This window comes from Myripristis murdjan, chromosome 7 (assembly GCF_902150065.1).
Source record: "Myripristis murdjan chromosome 7, fMyrMur1.1, whole genome shotgun sequence".
NCBI lineage: Eukaryota > Metazoa > Chordata > Actinopteri > Holocentriformes > Holocentridae > Myripristis > Myripristis murdjan.
This window is the reverse complement of record NC_043986.1, coordinates 28,200,796-28,222,781: the sequence shown is the minus strand read 5'-3', so window position 1 is coordinate 28,222,781 and position 21,986 is coordinate 28,200,796. Positions and strand designations below refer to the sequence as shown.

General features: G+C 42.5%; 1 protein-coding gene across 1 annotated transcript; it reads right to left on the bottom strand.

Moving 5' to 3' along the window:
• Window positions 1-1,293: 1,293 nt before the first annotated feature.
• On the bottom strand, window positions 1,294-21,125 carry gpr173 (G protein-coupled receptor 173). Its single transcript, XM_030056597.1, has 2 exons — window positions 20,577-21,125; window positions 1,294-3,118 (listed from the first exon to the last, which is right to left on the bottom strand). The coding sequence occupies exon 2, from the start codon at window positions 2,918-2,920 to the stop codon at window positions 1,736-1,738; it is 1,185 nt and encodes a 394-aa protein (XP_029912457.1). The 5' UTR covers window positions 2,921-3,118; window positions 20,577-21,125; the 3' UTR covers window positions 1,294-1,735.
• Between the last annotated feature and the right edge of the window lie 861 nt (window positions 21,126-21,986).

The following is a 21,986-nucleotide window of genomic DNA, read 5'->3' as shown; positions in this document are numbered from 1 at the left end:
TCAGTTGACAATAAAAGCCTTTCAGGTCAGCTGTATACATTCTATGGTTTGCCATGTTATTGTGAAACTGCAGATATACTATTAGCTTATAGCTGATCACATGGAGAACACCCACATATTTCCAATGTCTCAATTTTAAAACTCAAATCCTCCATTTATCAACCTACACTTAAGCACGTATTTAGTTGCTTTTTTGCTCAGTTCTTAATCATCGTCTCCAAATGTTATATAGAGTTGAAACCATAGGCGTTAACAGCTTTTCATATTGTCTGGCTGCCTTATATGATCAAATCAGAGTAGGAACAGCGCACATGCATGCCCATTGTAGAATTTTTCCTGCCACCTCTAAAGGGCAGTAGTGTGTTTTAGCTCCCATAAATATGGAATAAAACATAAAATAAAAAACAAGATGAACAAGGATTTTCTTAGGATAGACAAATGTGAACCAGAGTCATGAAAATGTGTAAAGTCACTCATGGAAACCAGATGTACATCACTTCTTGCAAAGTTTACTGTCACTGATGCCTTTGATTCAAGCAGACAGAGGAAAAAGTAATGATACCTTCCTCACTGAGTGGAGTGCCTTCACAGAAACACTGTTTTAGATTTTGAGAAGCAGGATGATCGAGACAAACTTTAACTACGTGTTGAAGCCTGGGCCCGGGGACACTGGCACGAGGGTTAAAAATGCGGCACAATCAAACTTTCTTTCTGGATTCAGTAAGATTTCCGCAGCAAATAAGAACACATACAGTTTGATTTTAAAATAATTTCAGGTTCAGACCAGAACTTAATATAATACAATATGAAGTGATACTAAATAAAGCCCAAATAATTCAACTTATTTCTCTTAATATGTTATTTAAATGTTTTTTGAACTCTAATGTACTCCGTTGTCAGGTGTTTATTAATGAGTGCTATTAAAAAGGAGGAATGTGCAAAAATCTACAATTTGAAAATTAGTTTTTCTTAGTCTCCTGTGAATTTGTTAAATTATTAGCAACCCAATGAGGCAATTACTAATCACTATGTCATTGGGTACTGGGTAAAGTATGGCTATCCAGTGGCTCTATGAAAACATGCAGCTAGCACATTAACATCACTTGAGAATGAATCTATTTTGGCGAAAATCATTTAAAACATTCATTGTTGTTCATACAAACTACGACCTCGCTGTGCAAACTAATCCAGCATGTCAGTAAAATAACAGCACAGCCACTAAAGAATCTAGAGACTGGAAAAGTTGCCAAGCTGCATTTAAAATTTTGTGTAATATAAATACTGGTTTTGTTTTTTTGTTTGTTTTTTTTTTTCGCATTTGTTTTGTCACCATTCCAGCTCACACAGATTTGTGTCAATCCTGGGACTCAAATAATTCATCAAATATTTAGTGATCCCTTACGGAGAAGCTTGTTTAATTTATTGGTGGCTGTTTCTCTGGCTTGGTTTACACAATAATTGCATGTTTTCACTATGAAAGTATTTTCCCCAGTTGTCAAAAATACAAGTAAAAGTTCTTACTTCCTGTATACTATTGTTTTAGGCAAAAAGGGTAGCAAAATGGAGAAACATGCTTACCATTCCAGTGTTTTTACCCTTAAACTCACTAGTTTACACCCACTATTCAATAGAATCTTGCATTGAATCAAAGGCCACAATAACTGAAATAATTTCTCCAACAACAATCTCTCTGCCGCTCCCTCTTTTTTCTCCATGTTCAGATACGCATCTCTGCTCACATAACACAATAAGGCTCTCGTGGCAGATGAGGTTTAGTCCTGCAGCAGGCTGGTAGGTGGGACAGGAGCCCTTTCTTCAGGTCTTTGTTGAGGAAGAAGCAGACAATAGGGTTGACCCCAGCTTGGGCAAAGCTCATCCACACAGTGGTGGAGAGGTACCGATGGGGTATTGTGCAGGCCTTAACAAACACCCGCCAATAGCAAGCCACTATGTAGGGAGACCAGAGCACCAGGAAAAGCAGGGTGATCACGTAGAACATCCTGCCAAGCTGCTTCTCCGCTTTGAACTCCTCCATGCCCAGTAGGCGTCGGTTCTGGTTGTGCAAGTTCTGCCGGATTCCCAGCAGAGTGGGTGGCATCGGGCCCCGGCCGAAGCCCGCAATCCAGTTGGCTGCCGCTTGGCCCGTGGCCCCCGGCCCGTGGAAGGTCCAGTTCTGGCTGATGGCTGGCACCATCTGGACCGGCTTCATCTTGCGGTGCTTGTACTCAAAGAGAAGTAGCTTCATGTAGACTACATGTGTGGCCAGAATGAGCACAGCCAACATGAGCATGAAGCCTAGTGTATCATTAGCCTTGAAGTAGCGATGCTCAAAGATGCACTGGTCCTCTTCACGAATGAATTTGTAGGTGCCCACATCAAAAACAGGCGGGAAAGCCATCGCCACTGACAGTGTCCAGACCATGCACACCACAGCAACGCATGTCCAGAATGTCATGCGTTTTGAGTAAAAGCGGTGATGGGCAATGGCCATGTACCGTGTCACGCTGATGCAAAAAAGCATGAAGGCGGCGTGGAAGCAGAACAGCACTGCCATGAAGGCCACCACCTTGCAGCTCAGCACACTGTAGGTCCAGGCAGAGCCATTCTTGATGGACACCAGCACAAAAGGAAAGCAGACAGCTGAGCGAATGGTGTCAGCCAGGCACAGGTCCAACAGGAAGTAGTAAGGTGCCTTATGCAGGGCCCGGTCCCTCAGCACCAACAGAGACACGACTAAGTTGCCCACCAGGCTAATGCAGATGATCAGCCCCAGCAGCACCAGTTTGAGATAGGTGGAGACAGCTGAGGAAGGACTCCCAGCTACCATACCTCCTGTGGTGGCCACCACTGCTCCCATGGGCCCACCCGGCCCTTCGCTGCTCTCATTCCCATTTGCCATCCCGTATGCCCCCCCTCCCATACCACACTCTCTGTTATCACCAAAGCCACCACTCCCCCACCGCCTCCTCCTTCAGCTGGCCTTTCCTTCGTCCTCGTGGTTGCTTCGTCTCTGGAGTTCACATGGAACCGGAACACTTCAAACCGCATCGCCCCATTTCGAGCAGGGTCTCTTTTTTGGTGCAGTATTATGTCTCACTTACTCGTCTTTTCCAAGAGCCTGAAAACAATCAGAGAAGACTGGGTGTTAGGAAATTGGATCAGTCTAGGGTATGGGCTGAACATGGAGTATTTGCAAAGTGGTATTTATATGATATTCATATGTTTTTAACAGCCTATTGCGTGTATAAATTTCAAATACAGATCAATAAGTAAGACTTCAATACCTTAGCTACTATCTCACTGTACTGACTCAGGCCACATACATACATCCCATAATCTAAATACATGTTAAAGGCAAACATTACTTTGTAGGAATGTGCAATAAGGCCTGGGAAGACTTGCCGTGGCCTCAGTGACTTATTTTTCTTGCCAGAGTAACCCAGCTGTTTGTCACACTCAGGTTAAAGTCTTATTTAGGTTAATCTGTTTGCATGACCCTTTAATACACCGCAGTGGAGTCTGTCTCTTGCCTTAAACACAGCAGGCATCAGAATAACGTCCACCTTTTGACTGAACAATAGTAGTGTAGTTTAAATTTAAGGGAAAGAAATAATTATTCCAGTACTAATAGTAAAAGTAAGCAACCATATTTTATTGATATCAAAATGTTCTAAATCTAAAGGTTTGTTGATTGTTCCTCTAAACCATTTTCCCCCTTTTCTTTTGGTCATTTTTCATCCATGACCACGAATCTGCAAAGCTGTGACAGATTTTTTTTCCCTTAAAGCCATTTACAATATTCACCTGACATACACTGACTTGAGTGAGAGATTGATGATGTTTCTTTGACTCATTCCTCCTGGGAATATTTAACACCCCGCTAGGTCAATCAGTGGTCGCACCACCAGGTGAACCAGGGGTTGACATGACATCTGCTGTAGCATGCTGTGGAAACATCTTCTTCCCCCCAGCACCAATCAGATCAGCTGGTTTCTCCACATGCTACATGGCATCCCAGCGACTAGCCTGTCATCACTATTACCCTGCTTGTTGCTAGGATACAACACCTTACTTCCCTGTATGTGAGAGTGAGAGAGAGAGCATGGAAGGGTACTGCAAGGTTTTCTGTATGTCTGTCTGTCTGTCTCTCTCTCTCTCTCTCTCTCTCTCTCTCTCTCTCTCTCTCTCTCTGTGTTTGTGTGTGTGTGTATGTGTGTGTGGCAAGGAGGAGGAGGAATGGGGATTTTCTGTTGTCCGACCCCATTACTAACCCAAGGGTGGAGGGAATCCCACAATACTGTGCAGTTATTTTTTCCTGTGTCCTTAAACTTATATTAGGTGACATCATTTAAGTTAATAGATATTTTTCTTTGTAACTATGTTGACTCTTTCCATTTCCTTTGTAATCATCAGGTGTCTGGTAGCTCTTTCCTGGCTAAAATCCTTGTTACAGTGACATGTTTTACATTTTCATTTCTTAGGAATTAACAGAAGAATTCTGTAGTTACTATAAGCAACGATAGCCACCTTGGCTGAATGGAAAAATTTGAAATTCCAACTTGATAAACAGAAAATACAAGCACATGATCCAAGTGCATGGTTTGAAAAGCATGGTGAGTGCGTTTAGGGTGTGTCCAAATCCACGTTTGCTATTTTAATGGTGGAAAAAAGGGGTCGTTGCACCAGGCACATGGTTTAAAAGGGTTGTACTTAAGTCTCTTCATTAATCATGGGTGTGTCTTGGGCGTAAGCACTAAACTAATTGGAGCACCATCTAGCATTCCTTTTAAAAGCCATGTGCGCTTGGCAGATTGCTGTTATGGTGGTGGATTTGCCAAGTAAGAAGGAAGGCTTCTCTGCAGAGGAAACAGATCTGCTCGTGCATGAAATGGAAGTCCACTAGTAGACCATCTATGGTAACAGCAGGATTTCACCAGAGCTCCCTGAGGTGAAAGCAGGCGTCCCTGTGTGTGAAACAAGCAGCAAGGATGCATGTTGTGCACCCACATACACTATATTACCAAAAGTATTCGCTCACCCATTCAAATGATCAGAATCAGGTGTCCTAATCACTTGGCCTGGCCACAGGTGTATAAAATCAAGCACTCAGGCATGCAGACTGTGAAACAAGACATTTGTGAAAGAATGGGCCGCTCTCAGGAGCTCAGTGAATTCCAGCGTGGAACTGTCATAGGATGCCACCTGTGCAACAAATCCAGTCGTGAAATTTCCTCGCTCCTAAATATTCCACAGTCAACTGTCAGCTCTATTATAACAAAATGGAAGCGTTTGGGAACAACAGCAACTCAGCCACGAAGTGGTAGGCCACGTAAAGTGACGGAGAGGGGTCAGCGGATGCTGAAGCGCATAGTGCAAAGAGGTCGCCGACTTTCTGCACAGTCAATTGCTACAGAGCTACAAACTTCATGTGACCTTCAGATTAGCCTAAGTACAGTACGCAGAGAGCTTCATGGAATGGGTTTCCATGGCCGAGCAGCTGCAGCCAAGCCACACATCACCAAGTGCAATGCAAAGCGTCGGATGCAATGGTGTAAAGCACGCCGCCACTGGCCTCTAGAGCAGTGGAGACGCGTTCTCTGGAGTGATGAATCACGCTTTTCCATCTGGCAATCTGATGGACGAGTCTGGGTTTGGAGGTTGCCAGGAGAACGGTACATTTCAGACTGCATTGTGCCGACTGTGAAATTTGGTGGAGGAGGAATTATGGTGTGGGGTTGTTTTTCAGGAGCTGGGCTTGGCCCCTTAGTTCCAGTGAAAGGAACTTTGAATGCTTCAGGATACCAAAACATTTTGGACAATTCCATGCTCCCAACCTTGTGGGAACAGTTTGGAGCGGGCCCCTTCCTCTTCCAACATGACTGTGCACCAGTGCACAAAGCAAGGTCCATAAAGACATGGATGACAGAGTCTGGTGTGGATGAACTTGACTGGCCTGCACAGAGTCCTGACCTGAACCCGATAGAACACCTTTGGGATGAATTAGAGTGGAGACTGAGAGCCAGGCCTTCTCGACCAACATCAGTGTGTGACCTCACCAATGCGCTTTTGGAAGAATGGTCAAAAATTCCTATAAACACTCTCCTCAACCTTGTGGACAGTCTCCCCAGAAGAGTTGAAGCTGTAATAGCTGCAAAAGGTGGACCGACATCATATTGAACTCTATGGGTTAGGAATGGGATGGCACTTCAGTTCATAGTATGAGTAAAGGCAGGTGAGCGAATACTTTTGGTAATATAGTGTATATAGGCATGCTATACTACCTTGATAATGCATCCTCAAATTACTGCACCATTGACCGACTGTTTTTTGGAGGTTGATCGCACAGTCGCTTTCACCTGCCCCACAACAACAACGCATCTGACCACTCGCCATTTTAAGACCAACACGCGCAAGTGCATTTGCTGTTTATACATGCTTGGCACTACATTGCATCGAGTGTAAGACAGGGCACAATCACTAAGATGAGGGCAAGGGTGCTAAAAAGGAAACAGACATCTCTAAACCAGAATGAGAGTTAACACTAGTATTGCCTTTCCAAGATGAAAAGCCAGTTCCTACAGGTCTAATGCAGACATTACTGTTGCTCTATTTTTTCTTGATGTTATTACCAATTGAGCATTTGCTTGTGACTATTGATTGGAATAGATGTGCTTAAAAAATGTGGCTGAGCAGTTATCATATTTTATGTTACGGTATGTAAAATGTGTGCTCTAGTGATGTAGTGTAGTGTAGATAAATACTGGTAATACGAGCAGGAGGACACCACCTTCAGCTCCTTCTCTGTCAGTAGACTTTGATGGAATTTAATGTTATGATTACTTATCATGTTCCCTCAACCTGTTTCATATATTTCTACTTCATTTACTGTTTTCCTGTAATCCCAGAATGCCCTTCAACAGGAGAAGTTCTCCCAGAGAACTTGCATGGAATTTCTGTGTTCAGCTCTTCCTTTTACGTGTAGGTGGAGAGAGTAATAATGATAGTCATAGTGATAGGAACGGCGAGAGAGCAAGAGTTTCCAGTCGAGAAAAAGTGAGAGTCACCCCTTAGTCAGAACATGTCTGGTGGCTGTATTACAACCTTTTCTCTTAAGGCTCCTGGCAGTGGAGAAATTTGTATCTTTGCCTCTTCTACAATGACTTTCTCCTTGTATGGTTGATGAACACTGGTGCAAAGTGGTGAACATTGCATGACATATGAAAGAAAGCCAAAGCAGAGCTCCTTTAGCTCTCTTTTCATCTGTCTTATAAAATGCTTGTTGATTAACAGTAGAAAGCCCAAGAGCCCACACCGATGGCTGTTGAGTTAAATTTCTCACTGTAATCCCTGTAAACACAATGTTCTCATTGGATGGTAAATACAGACCAATTTTAAGAATTATGTTTCAACAATACACCCTCTTTAGCACCTGAACAACTGGTCTCGCTCTCCTCTTCAATCAGCTCTCCAGCTATTGCATGGCTCTTTTATTTAACCACTGAGACTGAGCACCATCAAAAAATTTCACACACGACTGCTCACACTAATAGTGAGACAGGGATGGTGAGAGAAACAGCATGAAAATCACCAGCAGGACTGACAGTTTACTTTGTGTTTGTGACTTGCTGACACACGCTGCTCGGGAAGTCAGCGCGTCAGGCAGGTGAAAAATGAATATGGCGACTAATTCTTGTAAGTCAACCAACTTGTGCGTGAGTTAAGAGCTTTGTAACAAGCAACAGCAGGCCTTGCATAGTGCAGGGAGACCTGGGAGTTCAGGGTAATGAGTAAATAGGGTGTATGTTGTAGTGCTGTCACAATAACAGACATTTCAGTGCAATTCTGATTCCTCTGCAAAACAATTAATTCAAAATTTAAAAAAAATAAATGTTGGATACTTTGAAAGAGTATGGTGTGCATGCTCCAATTTAATTTACATTTCAAATCAACCTTAACGATGGCATGTGGACTGGAACAGAAAAAGATGAAGAAAAGGATGACGACTTGTGAAGCAATGTGGCAGCTGTGAAACAGTTTAGCTGTTTAGGTGTTTGAAAAAAAGAGTTTACAGTAGCTGCTCATAGGACAATGAGTCATGAACTGAAAAAGTAGGTTACCTTTCAGGATGTTCAACGTTATAAACAAGAGTTTGGAAACTGACCATCGGGGCAGATCTGAAGATGAAATTCTATGACGTAATTTGTCATCTGGACAGGATTTGAACGTTTTTAAATTACTTTGAGATAAGGGTTTTCTCCCAGGTCCAACTATGTGCAACAGTTTACTGGACAAAAAAAAAAATGTAACCTGTTTTGCAAGAACATGTTGCTACTTGTGCAGGACCTAAGCAAAGTGTCTGCATGCGCTGAGGCAAATTAGAGACTGCAGATGGAAAATACCATTATCAGATATAGAGTTAGGCTGCCTACAGGAGGCTACAAGGATTTAATCAGTCTGAAGGGAGAGCTCTCAGAAACCCTACAAGCAGCTGTGGAGGTCATAATAAGTTGAGCAACTTGGTCACATGAAGAAACGGGACTATGGTGCGCATGTTCTAACTGATGGCTGTTAAAAATCAAAGTACTCCACATTACTGCAATTATTAATACTTCAGTCTAGAGCACATCATTCATCACATCACTATACTCTGAGGATGCTGTTGATATTACTCACATTATTGCCTTAATTACATTATTATCACATGATGTCCATGGAAATATGCCTTATGTGTGTTGAACCACATGTTAACTGTTGAAATTTTTCTTGGGCTCAAAGTCTCTACTTCACATAACATCCACCTCCAGACATTCTTAGCAGCATCATACATTAACATTAGGGTCGAACGATATGGTATGATTCATTCCACAGATATTGTGACTGTGACACGATCAGAAAAACTACAGGCGTGGCTTGGTTGATGAAATTACAGTGTACTGAGCTGTAAAACAGAAACACCAGGACGTCAATGTAGCTTCTCCTAACAAAAACGGCAAGAAATGCGTACCAATATTTTAATAAGACAGAAACAGGCCTCCCAATATGCTTGCCTACTTCCACCATCACAGTCGCTGCTCTTTGTTTACCTCTGGCGCTCATATGGCATGTGTGGTCTGACTGGATGACTTGGACACATGGCTGGTCCAATCATCTTCTTATTTTTTGTAAACACCTATTGTCGCCACCCCTTCTCCAAATGGTTTGAATCCAGCAATGCCCAAAGCCCTCTGTGAACTGAACAACAGAAACAAAATCAGAGAAATAAGAGTATGGCTGCGACAAGCTGACCTACACAGCATTAAGACCATAATGAGACAGTAGAGGACGTAATAAGACAGTAAAGAACATGCTTCTTCCTCTGCATGTCAAACATGCACGGGTGTTCCTCAGAGACTTTCACATGGCTTTTATCTTTATCCTTGTACAAATTTTGTGTGTAAAATGGACATGTCTAATCAGGCAGACGGTATCATATAAAGTAAACCACAGCATCCAGAAAAGACAGAAGTAACTAGGAGACGGAAATTCATTTTCAAAAGAGATTGAATTGTTGCCTTCATATTTTTGAACCTCTTCTGCGAGGCACTCCTCTATCTGCTCCGTTTTTACCTCCGCCAATGGAATTGGACAGGGACTGGCTTATCTTGACATTTGCAGTGTCTACTTAGTACTTTCTAGCTGATCAGTGTTTCCTCTGTTTCAAATCATCTTCCCGACAGAAAATAGAACAATTCAACCAGTCAGCTTGTTTGAAGTGCAGGACCACACAACGCGATGTTGAGATTTGGAAGGTGTGCATGTTAGCTCCTCTGTGAGCCTCTGCAACCTACAGTTACCCATAAAACACATGGTCTGGCGTTTTGGTATGGATGGGCAAAAACATAACTTTTCGGAAACACTGACGCAGGATTGTCACATAATCTAGGCAGCTGTACATATGTCTCTCCGCTGAAACCCAGACTAGTGAAACTCTTTTAGGATTAGCAGGTCTTTAAAGGCCAGTTCAGGTCAAAGACAGGTCAACTAGACGCAATGAAACTGGTGAATCCTTGCAAAGGAATCACGAAAAATGGATTGTAGACATTCTCAAACTAGCAAAATAGACAATCACAAACACAGACGACCATTTCCATACCAACTTCAGGCAAGGTGAACCTCCACACTCCTAGCTGTCTGTTACATGGCACAACATCTCTGGGCATTATGGTAATAATATAGACTTTCTCTGTACCACTGCCTTAAAATGAAGAAATATTAAATATAAGGCCATTTTTCTATAGATGTGCTCAGAGCGGTACCTCCTTCACAGCAGAGGTGGACAACAGTCTGGATGATATTTAATACAAGGTCAATATCTGCTCGATGCAGATATTGATCATGTGTATGAATCATATTAGAACATAATGACAAGGGTAGACAACGCCGGCTTTAATTGAAGCTGTCAGCGAATTTAAACTACGACTACCATCCATCTATTAGTCAGATAAAAATAAATTCTTTGTCTCGGCCAGAGAGACGAGCCATAGAGCTGCCAGTCTCCTCGCCAGCATGAATCAATGTATATTTTTAGCGAGATATGTAATGTACAATAAAGCATTAAACCCATAATTGAAGGAAGATCAATATAAGACAGCAACAATCTAATTTCTGGACTTAATTTCAGACAGCTCTTTTGCATAATGACACAATTATCAGATATATTGAATATTTTACAAGTCAAAATGTTCCCCTATAGCTCTGAGGAGCAGTTCAGTGTATTGAGTGCAGCTATGGGATCAGTAAAGGAACACCTATCTCCCAAATCATCATGAGTTGCAGGCATTTTTCCTCACTGATCTTTAGTCAATGTCATTGATGTCATATGTCGTCTGTGAGTGTGAAGGTTAAAACTGTGACTTTCATTTGTGAAAGTGCGAGCCAGATTGTGCAAAGTCTTATGTTGCAGCATAAAAAGGCGCCTTCATGCTTACTTTATAGGAGTGTGTGCCGGTAGGTGGTTGATATGATTTGCCTCTCACTTTCTGTGGAGTCTTGGTGATTAATAATTGTTGATCTTAATTATTTAAGTTAAATATGACAGTTGTTTGGACTGAGGAGACAGCTGATGCACAGCAACCTCAGTGCACTGACATAATATTCTGTTGATGTTAATTTCATATTTCTGCTGTCGTCAGTAAGTGCATGGACAATGGATTGCTTGCTGCAACCAATTTGTACAATTGACACCCCTTGCTCAAGCCTGCGGGGAGCTAAATGTTGTTTTTAAGGTTTCCAAAGTGAATTACAGCTTACAATGAAACATAAAAATACACCAATTCGGCAACATTTTTGCAGTTCTAACTTAATTGAGCATACAGCTGAGTTGCTGCGTGCTGAGGCTCACACCACTGATCTAGGATACACTCTGGATGGATAACATAATAACAGAGCACCCACTAAGGTTGAGGCCCCAGAAGTGGGTCAGCCCCAAGAGGAGGTGGAAGATGCACAGCTTAGGTTGAAAAACTCGTAAAGGGAGAGGGAAAATAATCCACAGGTGATTTGAACATCAGGAGCATTCATGTGTATTGAAAAGATGACAACTTCAGCCAAGGTGGATGGAGCTACAGATTATAGATTTAGTGATTATAACACCTCTGTGCCCGTATGGTGTCGCAGTGGCTCCACGTTTATTACGTCATCAGCAATCCAGGTTTTATTATAGATCAGTGGCTCCCACCTGTCAACATCCTGTACAACACAGATAACTGGAGATGAGATCAGTGGCCCTTTCAGCCTTTTTTAAACCTACCTCCATGTTTCATGTTGGTAGACTTTTTGTGTTGCTTTTGACCATTGATTTTTCACATTTTAAAAGATTTTTTGAGTTTCCTGGTATAGTAGTTTACTTTTCACAAATTGTCTTGCAGAGTCATCTACTGACACGAGCTGCTGTCAGAATTGGGTTACAACAAACTAAAAATAAATAAAATCCAGGGTTTCCATGATTTCCCACATTTTCTGTGCTGCGTAACTTAAAGCAAATGAAGGATTTACATCGGAAAATCAAACAAATAACCGTGCATCATGAGTAAAGACACGAGGACTCTCCTTGTCCAAAAAGTCTGAGACAACAGTCACCCAGCGAGTCCCACTGGTCACTTTGAAAAATGAAAGCTGCCTGGGACAACTGCTCTACTTTACGGCCAGCAGTAGATGCCGGTGGGGACAGCAAGCTTGTTAATGTATTTATTAAGGATGCTGACACAGTGGCTTCCCCACTGAACATCTGAACACACCACAATGCAACATGGGTAGAAAACCCAAACAATTCTGACAGACTTCACAGCAGTCTAATGGGACTTTGTTTCCAAATGCTCCGCCACAGCTTTCTGTTTAATCCACTCAAATCCATGAGGCAAGTTATCAACACAGCATTCAAATGGAGCAGAAATTCCATATTCCACCTCTGGAAAACACTGCAATAAGAATCCAGCTGCCAGTCTACCAACCAGTTACTGGCCTTTTTATTCACTCTTGGCATGGAAACACCGGTAGGCTGGTGGGCTAAGATAGTCTTGCCGTGACAACAATAACTGAACAAATCTGCACCGACTCCACATATCCAACAAGGTGCTATTTGGGTTACAGGAAAAGCATATTTTGTTTTTTCTCCTCCTTCTGGGATATTTGGAACATCTGGCATTGTGTGCCTTATATAAGTCATCGCTGCAGTTTTTTTTTTTTTTTTTTTTTTCTGTGAATTTGGAAAAATTATTGGTATAGGTAGCATATCTGTACACCCACTACACTCACTGCTATTAACTAGGCCACACCTGTTGCCAGTCGTGTCATCATGTGGTAGCTAATACTACCAAAGTGCAGAGGGAGCCAGGAACTGAAAGGTTAGTGTGTGCCTTGGACTGTTCTTTTGAGAATATCAGCCTCTTGAATACACAACTTACTGTATATACTATATGTGTATATATGCATTCACGGCTGCTATTGAACAGCTGACACTCACCAAGACAGTTTAAATTGCAGGCGGGGAAGCAGCTGCAGTTACTTAGTAGTTGTCCTTTTGTAAGTGAGAACCAGCCGCCTTGTTGCTGCATCTTTACTCTCCGAGCACATTGTGTTCACTGAAGAAAACACTGCACTAAGATGACATTTACAGTATTACTGGGTTGAAGCTGCAAAACTTGGAAAGACACACATAGGTGGTCAGTGGCTCGCCGTCTAAGCCCATCTACACAGATGTACAGAACTAATATGAATGTGGCCAAAAACGGGCTTAGCCAGTGAATCCACAGTTAATGATTAGTCTCAATGGACTGGCCATGATTTCGAAGGAACCGCAGTTGTGTATCACAGTCCCACAGTCGACAGCACATGTCAGTGGAGAAATTCCAAGAAAGAGGTCCGAGGAGCTTTCAGAGGCTTAGGGAAAAGTGTAAAGAAGCAGTCACATTACGTTTGATGGATGTTTGTTTGAATATGTAGTATAGAACCGGATAGTCGGATTGTCAGAAACTGCTAAAATTAGAGCTTCCTCAGACGGTGACATGGAAAACTTCTCTTGGTCAAGCGCGCAAATTTGCCAGTCAAAGTTCACCGAGGCTGAACTCTTGTTTGAGCGAGAAGACAAAATTCCTCAGCAGAATGAAATTAATATTTTTTTGCTGCCCTCGCATGTATCTGAATTTACATTAACAAAACATGAAAGACAAAGGTGGCCGCCCTGTTCAACAATTATTAAGTTCATGGGATTTGACAAGAGCACAGGAGCCTTCATCATTAGGAAGAGGAGAACACATACGGAACAAGCCAGACTCTTCCTAGAACTGGTCGTCTGACTAAACCGAGCAACTGGGCAAAAAGCTCCCAGCTCAGTGAAGACACCAAGGAGCCAAGGACCATTCTGCCAGAGCTACAGAGGTCCTTGGCCGCAATTGAAGAACTTGCCAGAAGGACAGCCATCAGAGCAGCACTTACAGATCTGGGCTGCATGGCAGAGTGGCCAGAAGGAAGCCATTTCTGAAAAAGGCACATAACATTGGCCTGGACTTAAAAGACAGCAAACCACTCACAGAACTGGGCAAAAGATTTTGTGCAGTGATGTAAAAATGTTTTCAATATAGTGAGTCCCACAGCTGGCCATTTGAGTGGGTCAACAAATTGCATTGTTAAAATCGAGTTTGATGTTATATATATTTATAGTTATGGTTATATTCCTGTATGTCTTGTAAATGTATCTCAGAAATTAAACAAATAAAAACCCAAATATGAAAATCTGAAAAAAATGTGACTGTAGCAACATAATAGCACCAAAATTATTTATCAAATAAGAGAGCTCAGTGGAGCAGATGTGAGCAAAACACTATTCAAGTAAAAACAAAATGGCATCTGTAGCATTGGAGAGTAGCAGCTCCAAAATGAATTATGACAAACTGCATAAAGCCTGAGAATGAGAGTGGACATTGTTTACCACATGCAGGTAAACTGTGGATGAGATTTGTTTCTTTGGGAAAATAGCACCGAAATCATCTACCGAGTAAATCAAATGTGATAAGAAAATGACTTGAATCAACCAATGTGAAACTTTTATGACAGACATGAAACCTCCATTACAGTGTAGAGGAGGAGGGGGGCATTAGAGGTAGATTTAGATCCAGAAAATATACCTTCTATACTTTGTTTGACAGCAATATGTATGATTTTTTTTTTTTTTTTTACTAATGTGGCCTTTTGAAACATTTTCTTTTCATTAATTATTTGGGAAACAAGCAGGGAACTGTCCAGTAGTTTTTTTCCCCAAAAAAATCAACAAGACTCACTTAAAATGGCTGCTTCACATGAACAATATAAGTGCAACTTAGAGATTCACTGAAAAAAAAAAAGTATTTGGATAGGTTACCAACTACGACTCTTACAAGTGTCACCTTGGCTTTTCCGGGTTGTCCAGAGACCGCATGCTGGCCTCAGACTGGGAGAGACTTCAGGCTTAACTGTACTTTGTGGCCAGTCCCTTTAGACAGATGCCTCTCAATATAAAGATAATTGTCGCACAATCCCCACTTTTATACTTTGCTGAAAATATGCAAAATGTGCTCTGTCATTTCCAAGGTAGCAAGAGACATCAGGAAGTTGGATTTAAGTCTTTTCTTTAAGGTTCTTCCATTTGTGTTTACGTTCCAGTTTGCTGATACTCAAAGCTGGCGATCTTTTCCTAAGGGGTGGCAGCCATTTGTGCACCTCTGCATTGTTTACATGAGGAGTCATATAAATTACGATAATTCCTTTCTTCTTCAGCCAATCTATTCCTTTCATGTTGTTGTTGTTGGTTTTAATTGTAAGCCATTTATAGACGTGCCAAGCATCTCCTTGGCAATAAGCCTCCAATTAGACTGCGCACCAGTCTGGTTGGCATCTGCAGCGTTAGTAAAATTCTGCATGTACGCGATAAAGACACATATGCTCTGATATAAACTTGTTTTTGCTTGGGGGGAGGTGAGGTTTATCGAGAGACAGCTGTCCAGAGTACAGAGTGACAAAGTCCAAATAAACCTTAAGCGTACCGCCAATTCAGCACTGGAATGCCTTCACAACTTGAATGCCATAGTCAGTGAGACTTATCCCTAAAATTTCCCTTTTACTTTTGCTCTTGGGAAAATGTCTACTAAAAAAAATGATTTTGATCTCTTGATTTTGAGAAAGCTCTGAGGTGCATTTGATGATCATTGCTGATTGTTTGTAATTAACGTGTACCTGTTGATGTCAGATAGCAAATGAAGACAGCCTGACAACCCCGTTAAAGGTGTCATGACATAAATGTTGAGCAAATAAAAAGCATTAAGGGAAAGGTGGGAAAACCATGGCAAAGTGATGTTAGACGGAAAATGTCAAACTCACAGAAACACACAAAAATGTTGGGAGAAATGTCATAAACATAGACATAAACTGAGAAAAAAAAAGACATGCTGAATCAACTATTGATATTCTCAGCACTATGACAACAAAGGTGCACACTTTGTAGGAAATTAAAATAAGTGGTTTTACATTAGTAGAAATAGGTTCAGGTTATTAGCTACAGTTGCACTGTTGAGCTGCTCACTTTGGACAAAAAGATCAGAGGCATGACAGCAGACTGCTCTGTCAAGCGTCCTGTCATCAGTGGAGTTGGACATGATTTTAACTGAAGCAGCACCTCCATCAGATAGTAAACTTAGATCTTAGGCTATAGGATAATCTTATTCATTGTGACTATAGTGCTTGACAGGAGCTTTCTGCCTGCAATATCCAAGCACCTCCACTGGCCCCGCAGCAAACTTACGGTGCGCTCCTCTGATACAGCGAGTGTGTGCTTGACAGCGACGGTAGGATTGCTGCTGAGGGTCTGAGAATGGGTCAGAGCATAACCTTAATTGTTGACAGAAAAAACTCAGGTGCCTTGAAACTTTGTTTCTATTCAGTCACTTACTAATGTGCCAGCCACCTCTAGCGGCACCATAGTCAACGTGCTGTTTTGCAGTAAGAACGAGACATAGGTTCTTTCTGGCCACCGCATTTAGGAGGTTTAGGTTTGCATCATAAATTAATTGCATGTTTATGGAGTGTTACTATTTGTGATTTAAATTATGAGAGACTTGGAGATGGTGTGTGATATACACAGATGTGTAGTCTTTGCTGCAAGGGTGTTTGGCAGGCCAGAAATAGCATGGAAATCTTTATTTTACTGCAGATTATTTAATGCATTGTGGTGCCAGTGCATTGATCCACCACATTTGGTAGCACACAGCTGAGGCATGGCTATGATATGGTGGCCCCGTATCTCCGCAAGGAATGTCAAGGTGGTCAGGAGGGTGAGAGCACTTGGACACGTCTAAATGTCTATATGTTGTCCAAGTGGATGTCACATTTTTGTTCTCTTCAATAGCTGCAGCTCTGTGGTGCGACAGAGATGCAGGAGAATGATGCTTGGTTGTCTAAAGTGCTTCATGAGCCACTGCTCTCTATCCATGGCACAGTTCTACAAGACATGCAAGAAATTATTTGCTGATTTCATTTCAGCTCAGCCTAAGGGTCTCTACTGTATTTAGCTGTCACTTGTGGTCATGCTAGTTTCTCTCCTCTTCTGCTTTCCATGTTTCACCAGGGACGGGGCTTAGCCCCTCCATACACACACACACACACACACACACACACACACACACACACACACACACACACAGCTGAGCAGTGAAGTTCATGTTGACAACAACTCATTGCATTAATAGGTGAAATGAAAGCTTCCCAACAACAGTAATTTATTCATGTAATCTGCCTAAAACCAAAGATGAACGCTGACCCCAGACATCTGAAATTCAGGCCAAAATATCTGCATTTTTTAAACACACCCAACCTGAATCTGACAATAGTTTTGCAGATGGTTAAAGCTCTGCACCCCTCACCACCGTCACCACCCCAGTGCGGCCCTTCCAGCCCCCTAAAACAGTCAACCTCAGGGAAACTGCAAACAAACACGCACCATTGCTGGATTTGGTTGCTATGTATTAATATCATAATTGAATCCTTTGATCAGTCAGCTAAACGTGGCTTTCAACTGAATTGAATAGTCTAATATGTCTATGAATTTGTCTGTATGTCTTTGTTAACATGGTTATTATTAGCAGCCTATTTGGACATACAAATGAACTGATACAGTTTGGGCTGTGAAATCTTACAGTGCATATAGAAGAAATGTTTTTAAGTAGAAACCTTGAGCAGATCTGTATTCCCGCATGATTCCAAAATTGCATAACTTAGATTTTGCATTAAAGCACAAAAATTATGAATGCCGACAAGCTTGTGTTAACATTTGAAACTAAACTTTAAGACTGAATCTGATTGTACATTTGTTTCATGAATGAGGCCCATTGAGTGACTCAGCCAGAGTCCTGACTTGAATCCCACTGACAATCTGTGGAATGACTTCAACATAGCTGTTCTCTCCATCCAGCCTGACTGCGCTTCAGCAAACGAACAAGACAGGATGGGAAAGAGGTCCAAAATCCAGATGTGTCTGGTGGAGCTCTAAAATGTGACTGCTAGCTTTGGGAACAGATTAGCAGAGACATGAAGTGTTAACACTGCGTAGAGATCATGGCCATGTTATGTCCACACGAAGCTGGGTAAATCATATAATGGTGTTTCGTCCTTCCATCCACACTAAACTGCATTAGCATTTTCACACTATTTCCAAAAGTCCATTGTCCACACCAAATTGTCCCCACTGCACATGCGTGGGCCGATGCCACTTCCACTCTTCATAACTTCCATTCAACAAAACACAGATGCATTCGCTAGATCACATGACGATCTTAAGTCATCATTTTTAGAAAGCTTCGTTTTCTCCATCCACCTGAAAACATCAAGCCGGCTTTTTCAGAAAGGCCAGTTTTGTGTGGATGAAGGCTAAAACTTGGAAAAAACAATGCATTTTAAAATTTACCCAGATAAGCATGAACAAGACAACAGTCTGTTTTAGCTTAATTTAGGATAGGATTGATATTATCTTCTCAACACAATTAATATAGTAATATGGAGCTAATCGGGTTTGTGGTTATTTTTCAACATGTAAAAAGTCGGCTACCATGCACATGTGCAGCTCACTCACAGCCACCTAGAGGAGGAGGCTACCATCCAGTCAGCTCTGTGGGAACCAAGGTCCTTTATGCTACAAAACAGGCTTGAAACTATGCCATCTGGCATTTGATGTGGCTTGTGAGACTGAACAATAATTGATTTCATTGGACTGAGATGCTGCTGCATAGGATGTGTAATTTTCTGGCAGGAACAATAAATCCACATTCTTACGCCCTTCAGTGTTTTGGAAAACAAGATTGTTTGTGAGTTGTTCTTCATATGTTTTCGGCCTCATAGATGCAGAAGAAGTGATCTGCATGCATACACTGAGCAGAACTAGAGAAACCATAAGACAACATGATTGCTTATAGGAGTTTCCCTTGGGGGATTTACTGCCCGCACCTGCAGGGTGGAGCGAACGTGTAGGCTCTCTACACATTAAATCACATTCACACTGGACTCGTTTTTCATTCTAACTTGCATTAAAAAGGTCTTGAAAAGTCTTACATCTTCACGCGATGAAACCTGCACACACCCTGGAAGCCTGGCTTTGATGTTGGCAGGGCAACTGTACTAGTTTCTAAATAGGTATGTCTGCCTTCATTATAGTAGACATTTCTGGAACATTTATTCTCAGCCAGTCATACAGTAATTATGCTAATGACTACTACAGTCAGATATATGGGGCCTCCAAGATGACACGGTGTGTTTCAAAATTTGTCAATTGTGATGCACAAAATTTCTCACCCATTTTGACGTATATGTTCACAATGTGCTGCCCTCTCCGACAGATTCATTAGAAGTCATGAAATCATTCGTCAAAATATCTATGAGATTATTATTCACGGCCAGAGTGTGAAATACTTCACGTCCAACTCAAATTCATGTTTGCTGCTTCGACTGAGGACACGGTTTAAACTGTCTCACCCTTGAGCGAGAATAAAATCATTTGTTTATAACCCAGTTTCAAAAAAAGACACCCAGACCTGCCAGAGGAGCAGAGGCAGGGATGACAAAGGCCTACATTCACAGTGATTGGAGACAGGGTGTCTTACAGTTGTGGTGTAGTAATAGTGGACGTTTCCACAGGCTGAGAGCTGTCGGGAAGTGTGAGAGGGCTGTGGATCCTGAAGGAGGGGCTTGGAGAGCTGGAAGTTGGTTGGTGGTGGAGGGCAGAGTCACTGTCAGGAACTGGGTAGCAACAGCAGTCCTATACCGCTGGCTTGGTGTCGGTGGGAGGAGGCGACCAACCCAACAGGATGAAATGTAGACTGAGTCCCTTCACTGACAGCAGAGCCCAGCATCCGGCCCGGCCTGTCCTCCCCACATGCAGCCTACAGGTTTCACTGGGGCTGGAAAGCCACCAGTGGTGCAATGCCGACATTTAAGTGCTGTGGTGGGAGTGATGGGCTGAGAAGCAGACAGCAGAAAAATCCCCCCCAGGGGGTGGCGCTATGCTCTCTAGGAGGCACATTAAAGCAAATCATGTAAACTCAGTTGACTCCGACATTGTGCACAGCAGCTGTCCCGGTGCTAAGCGAGGCCCTGCAGCTATAGCCCAAACTCCACTAATGCCACCAATACAATACAGCCTCATACTAATCAGCCATATCTACACAGCCTGCTGGCGGGCCTGGGGAACAAATGCATCAGCTGGATCCGACTTCCTCTCCAATGACATTCGCCCCAGTGATGGATGCAGCAAACATGAAGATTTTGCCTTCATTCTGTATAATGTCAGCTCTCTCTATACCCTATAGAGCCTAAATAAAGCTGCGATGTGCGCGCAAACTGACAGCCGGGGCCTGCTGTGGTATGCGGTAGGAGACTGCCAGAAAGACAACAGCAGAGGAAAACCTCAGCAAGAGCTTTCACATTAAAACAAATACCATTGCAGGAAATGATACGACAGCGTGACATTTTGCGGTCCGGGACCTGTAGGCAATACAAAATGGTTGTCATGTTCTGCTGCTTACCTGCAGTTGGCTGCTTGTCCTCCAGACAAAGGCTGGAGACTGCTAGGCCGTCTGTTGCAGTCCACATTAAATATAGGCTACAGCCATTCACCTGGCTTTTTTGACAGTGGGCTGATTTGAACGGGGGATTAAAAGCACTGCCCGTCGGGGAAAAAGGAACCACAAGGGACGGGGACAGTGCACATGTAAAATAAAATGAATATCCCTACAGCTGGAGAACAACACAATAAGTAAATAAATGAGGGGGGAAAACACAGAGCACATAAGGGATTGGCGACAGTGGGAATCGTTAAAAAATCTGCAGGATGAGATATTTTCCTAAGCCTGTTGCAGACTCCTAAAAAACAAAGAGTTGAAAGAAGCCAAAGCAGCGTTTCCTCTTTTTTCTTGTGCATGTCATGTCTCCGGGTTTTACACAGAAGCTCCTACACTGCTCGCCAATAAATCCCAGCTCCAGTGACAGCGGAGAACATGGGCTCATTCCAATTCAGGCGATTTCTTGGCGTGTCTCGACACTTATTTCCCCTCTTGATGGCACCAACTGCATTGTATCCTATGGCACGATTCGCAAATTCATCTTTTATTATTATAATTATTATTATTACTATTTTTTTGGTTAGGAAATCACTGTGATCTGACAGACATCACCAGAATCTCCTGATCTGAGCTTGTCGATCCGCCACACTTCCCTTCGCATTACTCCGGTCAAGCCGAGGAAAAGCTCATCTTTGTTCATGAAATCCTTTCGCATGTCCAAGAGCAGGCGGCTTCTGGTTGCAGGACACTGTCAGAGGAAAAGAGGGAAAAACAGTGGGGTATTTGGGTGAGAAAGCCCCGGTCGGGTTGAGCCTGCTGGATGACACCGAGGCCAGTCCGCATCATGTCCCGCAGCACGTCAGCGCTCAGTCATTTTTCCCCCCAAAGAAATAATATGTATGGCAATAACATGTAGGGAATATCCGAGATGAGATGCCTGCTCCGATGGTGATGGTGTTGCTGGCAGGTGGAAGCTCGGCTGTTTCCGGAATGGACAGACACCATTCGGGATATTCCGGGAAGCGCTGCGTCCCACCGCCGGAGAACTGGACAGCGGGACTGGGCACCCTGGTGTTACTGGGGAAGTCCTGTGTTTCCTGCTGACTATAACTGGGATTATAACCCGGTCTGAATTCAAAATTATAATAATAAAACAAAGCACTATCCACCATATCTCCGTGAAGGCAGTCTAATAGCAATAATAGGGAAAAATGGGATACAATTTACCTTTTTTTTTTTTTTTTTTTTTTTTTTACATTATTTCTCACAGAAACTCATCTCCAAACTTAGGACATGTTAATGTACACATTCTGTCTTATATAACTTTAACCTAATATAATAAATCGCCACATGTATCTACTTCCATTTAGATAA